Below are 11,457 nucleotides of genomic sequence, written 5' to 3'. Positions count from 1 at the left end.
TCATTTTTTGAGAAAACTCTGTACTGTTATCAACAGCAGATGTAACAACACTTCACCTTGCCACAACAGTGTGCAGGTGTCTTTTTTCTTTACATCTTCACCAACACTTGATTTTCTTTTTTCTTTTTGACAATAATCATTCTAATGGGTGTGAGGTGATATCTCAATTTGTTTTTGATTTGAACTTTTTCTGATGGTTACTCCTGTGCTTGATACACTTAACACACTTAAGCCCCCTTTCATATACCTTTTGGCCAAATGTCTTCTTTGGAGAAATAGTTATTCAGGCCCTTTGGTTAAAATCAGGCTGTTTTTATGTTTTTTGGCTATCAAGTTGTTCAAGTTTCTTAAATTATTTTGGGTATTAAGTTCTTACTAGAGGCATGGTTTGCAAATATTTTTCTTCAGCCCCATCTCACTTGTCATTTATTTTTACCTTTTGTAGCCTGTGCTTTTAATGTCATTTCTAAAAAAAATCATTGCCCCTACTAATGTCAGATTTTTTTCCTTTGTTTTAACAAAATTACAGTTTCAAGGTGTGTGTGTGTTTAATCCATTTTGAGTTGATTTTTGCATCTGATGTGAGACAGAGGTCCAGTTTCATTTTTCTGCAGGTGGATATCCAGTTTTTTTTCTTAGATTGGATAATGATTATTAATCTAGCTTCAAATTCCTGTACTCTTTTTTCTCTCATTTCTAATTATTCTTTTAGCCCATATAGTGGTTTTAAAGTTTCAGTTATTGTTTTTATAGTTTCACACTTTTCCTTGTTTTAAAATAATGTTCATTCTTCTGCTGAGATTTCCTAGTTGTGCATTCATTACACAATATTTATCCCTTTGTCCTTGACTATAGTTGAAGTAGCTGCTTTAAAGTCTATGTCCACTATGGGCGCCTGGGTGGCTCAGGTGATGATCTTGCAGTTGGTGAATTTGAGCCCTGTGTAGGGCTCTATGCTGACAGCTCAGAACCTGGAGCCTGCTTCAGATTCTGTGTCTCCTTTTCTCTCTGTCCCTCCCCTGCTCATTCTCTGTCTCTCTGTCTTTCAAAAATAAATAAATAAATACTGTGTCCACTAATTCAAACATCTGGCTATCTTGGGATCTCTCTCCATGGATTGTCCTTTTTCTTCTCTTCTCTTCTCTTCTCTTCTCTTCTCTTCTCTTCTCTTCTCTTCTCTTCTCTTCTCTTTCTTTTCTTTCCTTTTCTTTTCTTTTCTTTTCTTTTCTTTTCTTCTATTTTCTTTTCTTTTCTTTTCTTCTATTTTCTTTTCTTTTCTTTTAGCATGGGTCATGTTTAAATATGTCTAGGGGCGCCTGGGTGGCTTAGTCGGTTAAGCGTCTGACTTTCGCTTAGGTCATGATCTCGCGGTTCGTGGGTTCGAGCCCTGCGTCGGCTCTGTGCTGACTGCCAGCTCAGAGCCTGGAACCTGTTTCAGAGTCTGTGACTCCCTCTCTCTCTGACCCTCCCCTGCTCACGCTGTCTCTCTCTCTCTCCTAGAAATAAGTAAAACATTAAAAAAATTTAAATATGTCTAATAATTTTAGATTGCATACTGTACACTGGAAATTGTGAAGGATATGTTGCAAAAAAAAAAAGTCCAGATCCTGTTAAAGTTTTCTGAATTAAGTTTTTTTTTTTCAGGCAGTTTAAGTAACTGATGTCAAATTCCATCTGTCTTCTCTGCAGTAGGTGGCAGCTAAAATACCTCTTCAGGTCTTGTAATTCTACTTCGATTGTAGAGTCTTCCTCAAATGTGTATTCTTTTAGAGATGTGGGCAGCATTTATTTGTAGAATTTTCAAACACTCTATTGTGGGTATTTCTCCTCATTTTCCAGCATATGTAGTAAACCTGCATTTTCTTTTCTAAATTACTTTTCTAGCCAACAACATTGAGCCTCTCTACAGGTTTTCATTGTGTTACCTTGTGCTGACTGGGGTCTGTTCTCAGCTGAAAAGATACAAAAACAGGAAACTCACCCAACGTTATTTCCTTTTTACCAAGGGCATACTCCCTTTTCGTTTCTGTTTTTGATTGTTTTATAGTGCCTTCAGATTCTTGTTCGCTTCTCCCCTCCCTACACCCCACCACCCATATGATTTGAAGTTATCTATGGGAAGGTTGTTTTGATTGAATGAAATCCTGTCAGAGGCCGCGCTGGCTCCGACAGGTCCAGGGGTCCCTGAAGGATGGATGGTGTCGGTGAAAGAGAATGAGAGAGCCCCGAGATTCTTTCTGATTACCAGGCAGGCATCTCTGTCCTGTCGGTTTTGGTGTCTTTATTTAAAGGTTCAGCAACAACATGAAGTCAGAGAAAGGAATTTCTACAATGGGAGGCCTTTTGCGATAACAATTACAGAATTATTTCGACCAAGGAAATAACAGAATGCTCTTAGTGAAAAACAGCATAACATACAAGTTAAATTGTATATAAATAAGCTAGGAGTTATTCTGTCTGGCCCTCAAGAAGATAAATGTTTCTGAATTGGTTTATTTGTGGAAACTAACATGGGGGCCCTAAATTGTCAGTCTTTGCACCTGGGTTTATGTTTTAGCTACTCTTATCTATCCTCATCCCAGCTGCCAGTGTAAAGGAGGGTGTTTGTGGAATGCAGGCCTTGAGGAAGGGACTGCTATGCTTCACCAATTAGCAAAGATATATGTAGTAGCTGTGTTCTGCTCTTAACCCCAAAATAGGCTCTTTGTCTCGGGGCCAGGCTCAATTGTAACTCTTGTGTTCTTAACCCCTTCTATTATCTAAGCCTTGGGTCTGCAAGGCCCATAGGAAGAGCCTTTTGACAATCGCCCATAGAGCTTTCATCTAAAGTCTCTTTTGTAAAGGCAGGAATATGCTTTTCCTTATGAGGTATCTGTATTCAGAATATGGGTCTGATATGGAATATTGGGAGGCCTGGTCAATACCAGCAGGCTTATATCCAACATGAGCTAATGGTAGCAGAAGGAGATACCAGTTTTCATTTCTCATGGGAGGAGCTGCAAACATTGTCACTTCCTTGCCGTGATTGCCATCCAGAGAGGCCAGTTCGGCTCTCAGCAAAATCCTCCACTACTTGAAGTTCAATCTAAATTTTGCCTGTTTGGATTTTCTGATTAATGGAATCACACAGTATAAACTCCATTGTATAAGCCTTCTTTCATGTAACATTTTTGTTCTTTATTCATATTTTATTTATCAGTGGTTTGTTCTCTTCTATTGCTGATTAACATTCCATTGTATGAATATACACAATCTATGTATCCAGCCTCCTGTTGAGACATATTTGAAGTGTCTTCAATTTTTTTGATATTATGAATAAGGGTATTAAAAGCATTCTTCTACAAGTCTTCTTGTGGTGGACACGTGCTTAATTCTTTTTGAGACTATACCTAAAATTTGAATTCTTTTCTTACAGGGTAGATGTATATTTCACTTGAAGACAAGTGCTAGATTTTCTCCCAAAGTTGTTGTACCATTTTACATACCCACCAACAACATATGAGGATTCAGATTGCTACATATCCTTGCCAACATATGAGTGTGGAAGCCACTGTAATTCTAAGCACTTAGTGATTTTTAGTGCTATTTCATTGTGATTTTAATGTGCATATTCCTGAATTCATCATGCCAAGAAATTTTTTCATGTGCACCTTGGCCATTCATAACTTTACTTCCAAATTCTTCCCTAATTTTAAAATTAAAATGACATGTCTGTTCAAATCATTTGCTCATTTTAAAAGTAGATTGTTTTTTCTTTTTTATTATTGATTTGTGGAGTTCTGTATAGATTCTGGATACAAGTCCTTTGTCAAATATTTCTTGCGTGAATATTGGACTATTTTCTCTCTGACTTTGGCTTGCATATGGTGTCTTTTTTTAATTTCTTTTTTTTAATGTTTATGCACTCATTGAGAGAGAGAGAGAAAGAGAGAGAACATGGGAGGGGCAGAGAGGGAGAGAGAGAGAATCCCAAGCAGGCTCTGTGCTATCAGTGCAGAGCTTGACCTGGGGCTCAATCTCACGAACTGTGAGACCATGACCTGAACTGAAATCAAGAGTCAGATACTTAACCAACTGTGCCTCCCAGGCTTCCCACATACGGTGTCTTTTTATTGGTGTCTTTGGTTGGGAAGAACTTTAAAGTTTATTGTAGTTTAATTTATCATTAAAATTTTTTTGAATTGGAGTATAGTTGACATGTAATATTATATTAGTTTCAGATGTATAGCACCATGACTCAACAATTATACACATTATAGAATGTTCACCACAGTAAGTGTAGTTACCCTCTGTCACCATACACAGTTATTACAATATTATTGACTATATTTCCTGCATGCTTTATCATTTTCTAAACGTTTATTATATCTGGTTCCCTTCCAGAAAAACTTTGTTGAAAAAATAATTGAAGAAAACATTTTAGGTGATACACACAACCTTTTTTAATACTTCGTGAAGTGGATAGTCTCCTTTCAGACAACTACAGCAAAAAGCTTCTACGGGATAGAGAACAAACAATAAGGAAGAGGCCAATAGAAAATATCCAACTGGCAGGAGCCACAAAGTCATCTTTGTGTAGGGTAAGAAGGCCCAGAGTTGGCATGGCATTTGGGAACTGGCTCAGTGGATGTACTGTGTGTATGGTCAGGAGGAGCACTTACAGGGACACAAAAGTTACCTGAGTTCCATTTGCTGATGTGGCACCCTGGGCAGAAGTGGCTGCATCTTGGGCCTAAATGGTTTTTTCAACATCATGAATGACTCAAAATTGTAAAAATGTCCTCCCGCTTGCATTTTTTACATCCAGTATCTGACTTGCTGGCTTCCCTTAAAGAGTAATGATTTATTTTGGCATGCAGTCACATTGCTGGTGGATCTTTCAATGACATCCTATTCAGATGAAACATGTTTTATCTGCTGCTTATTTATCCCATGTTCTGAAACTAAGACACCTTGACATTTTATGTTGACCTCATGTACTTTTCAGAGGAGAAGGTATAAGCAGATCCCTCAGTGGCTGAGGAAACAGCAGTAGGAAGCTGGGAATTTGGCAGCTGATATCAGAGATACAATGTGCTGTAAGGCAGGGGAAGACTTTTCTGTACACTTCAATTATTTCTCTACTGCATTCCCAGCATCTAAGGGCATCATTCTTGTGGGGAAGGGGAGCTGAGAGGGTTGATAGTGGTCATTTTAGAAAGGAACACAGGTACTTTGTCTTTAGTTTATGAGAAATAAATTGTACAAATGAAACTTTCTCACTTTAATAAAAGATGGGGAGATAGATTGAAAGTTTGTTTCTCATCTCTGGGAAAATAAGTGTTGTGGGATTGTGATCCCTAGATAGTAACAACGTCTTTGTGGATCAAGGAAAAAAAATAAAACAAGGATCATGGGTCAGGGGATTCATAAATCCATAAGTATCCTGAGTTCCAGATCTAGAAGAAGGTAGTAGCCACACACACACACACCAAAAAACTGGTATCAAACCACTTCCTAAAATTACACTTCTGGAAAGTGGTTTATCTAGAGATGCGAGGAGACAGAGACACATTCTGTCCCCAGGATCTGAACCGGTCTTCCTTCTGTCTCAGTAACTAGATCTGTGGTGTCCATGAAACCATCACCGGTCAGGATCAGAAGCCACCACACTAAGCTTTCATTCAGGGCAGAGTGTCTAGGAGAACAGGATGAGGTACTGGAAGAATGAGCACTGGAGGAAATAAGAAAGAAAGAAAAGACAGAGAGAATCTCCCATCCAGAATCATGCTAAAAAACCACCAAAATATGTGAATACAGGCATTATGTATGTATATTACAATGGAGCCTCAATATGTAAAATATTAGCTAAGAAGCAAGGAGAAATGAACGTAACAAAATGAGACATTTAAATGCATCTGTTATGGACAATGTATCTAGAGATTAAACTAATCAAGAATAGTGAGTGTGACAAACATAATTTACACACTCTGAAACTTAGTGTGGTAGGCAGAATAATGGGTGAATAATGGCCACTCAAATGATATCCCCATTGCAAACCTCTGTGAGTATGTTAGGTTAGATGGCAAAAGCAGATTAAGATAAGTATCAGATAAAACTAATCAGTAGACCTTAAACTAGGGAGATTTTCCTGGAATATCTAGCTGGTTCAAATATAATCACAGAGATTCTTATTTTCTTTTTAACATTTATTTGTTTTTGAGAGATAGAGACAGAATGTGAATGGGGGAGGGGCAGAGAGAGAGGGAGACAGAATCTGAAGCAGGCCCCAGGCTCTGAGCTGTCAGCACACAGCTGATGTGGGGTTCGAACTCACAAACTGCAAGATCATTACCTGAGCCGAAGTCAGCTGCCTAAGCGACTGAGTCACCCAGGCGCCCCAATCACAGAGATTCTTAAAAGTGGAAGAGGGAGACAGAGGGGAGAGTCAGAGGGCAATTGAAGATGGAAGAAGGGTAGAAGTAATTAAGCTTTTTCTAAAGATGGAGGAAGGGGACTTCTACATACAAGAAAAAGCAAGGGAAGAGTTTTTCTTCCAGAGCTTGCAAAAAGAAAAGAAGCCTTCTCAACACCTTGATTTTAGCCCAGTGAGACCTAGGCTGGACTTCTGAACTACAAAACTGTTAGATGATTATGGTGATTTCTGGCAGTTTAAGCTGGAAGTCTGTGGTACTATTTTATAACAGCTATAAAAAACAAATACTCTGCATCCCACAAAAAAAGAATATTTGTATTTTTTAATTGAGGTATAATTGTCATGTAAGATTATATTAGTTTCAGGTGTACAACACAATGATTCAATACTTGTATACATTGGGGCACCAGGATGGCTCAGCCGGTTAAGCCTCAAACTCTTGATTTTGTCCCTGGTCATGATATTGCAGTTCTTGAGTTTGAGCCCCATGTTGGGCTCTGCGCTGGCAGCACAAAGCCTGCTTGGGATTCTATTTCTCCCTCTCTCTCTGTCCCTACCCCACTTTCATTCACTATCTCTTTCAAAATAAATAAACTTAAAAAAATTGAATATGTTTGCAGAATGATTACCACAATGAGTCTAGTTGACATCAGTCACCATACATAGTTACAAAATCTTTTTTTTCTTGTGATGAGAACTTTTAAGATCTACTCTCTCACAACTTTTAAATACACAATACAGCATTATTAATTATAGTCACCATATTGTATATTATCTTTCCATGACTTATTTATTTCATAGCTGGAAGCTTGTCCCTTTTGACCACCTTCACCCATTTTGCCCACCACTCACTCCCTTCCTCTGGTAACCACCAGTGTCTTCTCTGGTTTTTTTTGTTTGTTTTATTTTATTTCTTTAAGATTCCATACATAAGTCATATAATATTTGTCTTTCTCTGTCTGACATATTGCACTTAGCATAATCCCCTCAAGGTCCATCTGTGTTGTCATAAATGGCAAGATTTCATTGTTTTTTATGGCTGAATAATATTTCACTATATGTATCCATTTATCTATCTATGTCTATAATCTACATCTATATCTCATATTATTTTCCATTCATCCATAAATGGACACTTAGGTTGTTTCCATATCTTGACTATTGTAAATAATGCTGCAATGAACCTGGGCATGCAGATATCTTTTCAAGTTAGTTTTTTTAATACATTATTAGCAAAATTAAAAGATGACAACATTAATAGGGAAATATGTCATATTTATAATATAAGTTTACCATATTGCAAACATATCAAGTATTTCCATATTACTGTACAGATTCAATGTAATTAAAACAAACACTCTAAGAGTATATGTGTGTGTGTGTGTATGTGTATTTATAAGTTGAGAAACTGCTTATAAAATTTTTGGGAATGCAAAGTGCAAAGAATGGCTAAGAAATTTTTGGGCAAAAAAGTCAAAGACTTTACAGTATCAAGACTAGAAAACTTTAATTGTATTTATATAATATTGGTGCAAGTTTATACAAATAGACTAATTAAGAATACCACAAGTACAGGAACATTCTTAGGCCTCTCAGAATTCTGCCTCAACTTACTGTGTCTAAATTGTCTAGACTGAATCTCCTACACATCTAATATCCACAGCTGCTAAGATCACCAACCTACATTTCATCTCAAGGGAAAGGAGTTAATATGTTTGACCTCCTCCTTTGGGGATGAAAAAATGGTGGGACCCATAAACCTGAGTTCTATCTCTTGGGAATATAAGGTACTGCATAAAAATGTTCTTTTTACCCTTGTGGCACCTCTCCCCTGCTAAAATTTTACTTGTTTCCTTGTTTTCCTTCTAAACAGATACTTTCTACTACTCTAACGCAAGAGATAGAAGACAATTTGGTGAGTTGACCACTACAGCCAATTAGGGAGAGAAAAAACGATACAGTGGCTCTTTGATCTTTACCAAATAATGTAGCCTTGTGTTTGCTGTGTCCAAGTAGGGTCTGTGCCCTGGGGTACAGGACTCTGGGAGGAAGGAGTCCTTCTGGTACCAGTGATTCTGTAAGGAGACAGCTCCTGGCAGAAAATGATTGATTACATGTACAGACCCACTAACATAGCCAGTAACACGGCGAGGAATACAGAAGGAAAGAAGAGCTCTTTGGGTAAAAGAAGTGAAGTCAGAACAGATTCAGACTGAAGCAGCAAACTGTGGTTTGTATGTTTTCTGTTGACCTCCTTTGCGGTTTTAATGATTAGTGGTTTATTTTTCTCCCCTTTAAACGTATCCCCTGTGACCCTGAGGAAATGTGCTTCTTGTCAAGAGGTAGTGAGTCTATGCTTCAAGAGACTGAGTTGCAATCTAGCCTGAATTATAGAGACATTTTGGGGCTTTCTCAATCTATCTACTTTTCATACCACAGGAGATGAGGTATCCCTAAAATTTTAGGGACAGTTTTTATGAAGACTCTGTCGTTACCATTGTTTGAATAAGGTCAGTGCCCATAGGCATTTAACCTAAATTGGAGCTGCATATGGAACCTAGAATATACATTCTCAAGGGCTTGGAGGATGAGTCGTGGTTGGGGTAGGGTGGGGGTGCTGCTTTTGGGAAGTGGGAACTAGTTACATCCCACTTCAAAACAGGTAGTGTTTTGTCCACTTTGGCTAATTAAGGACTCTGGCAGTGAGCAAATTGTCCCGAATGTAAGGGAACCTCACTATGTAAAGTTTTGACTGGGGTTCTGGTGGAGATGTCACAAAATCCTCCTTCCTTGTCACAAAACTACAGATTCCTGCCAAACACAGTAATATAGAACTGCTATGACTTGTCTGCAAGATCTGCTTCCTTTCCTTCAAAGCTTTTCGGATGACTTTGTAGATTTGCTGGAGAGGATGAGAACTAAACCTCTTCAAAACTGGTTGAAGGAGGGCTTGAGCTGCGCTGGCCTCTCCATTACTGCATCCCCTGCTTGTCACCATTGCTGGTCCCTTTTCAAAAGTACTTTATAAAATAGACCATACAATAGAGTTAAAACTAAAATGAAAAACGGCCTCCAGAGGTCATTTCTATTTGGTGCAAAGTTAAAGATTCCCATAGATGGGGTCCATGAACCTGTAGACCAGAAAGAAAAATATTAGGGCAGTACTACTTTATTATTTTTAATTTTATCTCTAGGAGGTGAGAATCTGCTCTGCTTGACTTTGCTCAAGCCAATTGCACTGGCTGGTACCTGCGACAGAGGCACTGTCAGACTCACCAATGGGTACAGCGGTCTCCCCTACCAAGTTAGAGGGCCAAGATCCTCTGAGGCTTAGGGTGTTGCTCCTGAGGACATAGATCATCCTCCAACCTCACTGCCCTTTGCCTGAGTCGGGGGAATGCTGCTTACCTGTCCCTGTGCATTTTCTGGTAGATGCATTCTCTTATTTTCACATCCCAGGAAGCATCCCTCCTAATCAGAATCATATTTCAATCCCTGTGCAACAAAGTCTCCTGTACCCCCCACAGCACTGGAACCTGTCCTTTCTTTCCTGCTTTTTTCGCTACTCATTACTTTATTGAAATTCTTCAGTTTATTTGTTATCGAAACCATTGTTGGAAACATAATATTTGCTCTATAAAATCCCATTACTCACAGATCATCCATTCCATAGTTTCAGTATTTCCTGCTTCTTTCTCTCCCTTGCCTATCCTCTCCTTGCCTACACAAGCCTTTCTCTCCTCATATATACTATGTTTTCTTTTTCCATGTGAACCTGCTCCTATCCCACATAACCTACAGTGAGAAAGGGCCAACATATGAAATTGCTGACCTACAAAAATAACCATTCTTTAAGGTTTATTGATAAATGTATAAGGAAATGAAGTGGGGCCACTGGCAAAGAAAAGGGGTGACACAAGTCAATTCTACAGATGCCAACATCCAGGGGACAGAGGTGCTTCTCAAGCAGGAACCCTGAATGTGACAGTTGCAGTTCCCGACCATGGTCAGTAGCAGAGTGCAAGTGTCTTACACAGCCCATTCTGATAGCTGATTTGTCCTCAGGATTCAAAGCCAGTGGATCCCAGACTGAAGGGATGATGTATAATCTGAGCTGCTACAATCCCAGCTCCTTTATCCTTGTGGGAATACCTGGCCTGGACAAGTTCCACATCTGGATCGGGATTCCCTTTTGTGTCATCTACGTTTTGGCTATTGTGGGCAACTTCATCCTCCTCTATCTCATCGCAACCAAGCACAGCCTCCACGAACCCATGTTTTTCTTCCTAGCTATGCTGGCTACCACGGACCTCCTCCTGTCCACTGCCACAGTGCCCAAACTGCTCAGTAACCTCTGGCTGGGCTCCCAGGAAATAACTTTCTCTGGCTGTCTCACTCAGATGTTCTTCCTCCACTTCAGCTTTGTAGTGGACTCAGCCATCCTGTTGACCATGGCATTTGATCGCTATGTGGCCATCTGCTTCCCCTTGAGATACACTGCCATCCTGACTCAGCAGGTGATCATCAAGCTTATGGTGAGCATTGTCGTGAGGAGCTTCTCTGTCATCTTGCCAGATGTTTTTCTGCTGAAACGGTTACCCTTCTGTGGGACACGCATCATACCGCACACATACTGTGAGCATATCGGGGTTGCTCGGCTTTCCTCTGCTGACATCTCCATCAACATCTGGTATGGATTTTCTGTCCCTCTCATGACTGTCATCTCAGATGTGATCTTCATTGCTGTTTCCTATACCTTCATCCTCCATGCTGTCTTTCACCTCTCATCCCAGGGTGCCCGCCAAAAGGCCCTCAGCACCTGTGGTTCCCATGTCAGTGTCATCCTCATGTTTTACACACCTGCCTTTTTCTCCATCCTTGCACATCGCTTTGGACACAGTGTTCCTCAAAATGTGCTTATCTTATTTGCCAACCTCTATGTGACCATCCCCCCTGCTCTAAATCCTGTTATCTATGGAGTGAAGACCAAGCAGATCCAGGACAAACTTGTTCTTCTCTTTTCTTTGAAGAGGACACGCTGA

General features: G+C 39.5%; 1 protein-coding gene across 1 annotated transcript; it reads left to right on the top strand.

The window, feature by feature from the left end:
* Positions 1-10,512: 10,512 nt before the first annotated feature.
* LOC144241185 (olfactory receptor 52H1-like) lies at positions 10,513-11,457 on the top strand. The gene has a single exon (XM_077775671.1). The coding sequence runs from the start codon at positions 10,513-10,515 to the stop codon at positions 11,455-11,457; it is 945 nt and encodes a 314-aa protein (XP_077631797.1).

The sequence above is a fragment of the Crocuta crocuta genome, unplaced genomic scaffold (assembly GCF_008692635.1).
Source record: "Crocuta crocuta isolate KB4526 unplaced genomic scaffold, BGI_CrCroc_1.0 scaffold504, whole genome shotgun sequence".
Taxonomy (NCBI): Eukaryota; Metazoa; Chordata; class Mammalia; order Carnivora; family Hyaenidae; genus Crocuta; species Crocuta crocuta.
The sequence above is the reverse complement of the archived record's forward strand: the minus strand, read 5'-3'. Positions and strand labels throughout refer to the sequence as shown.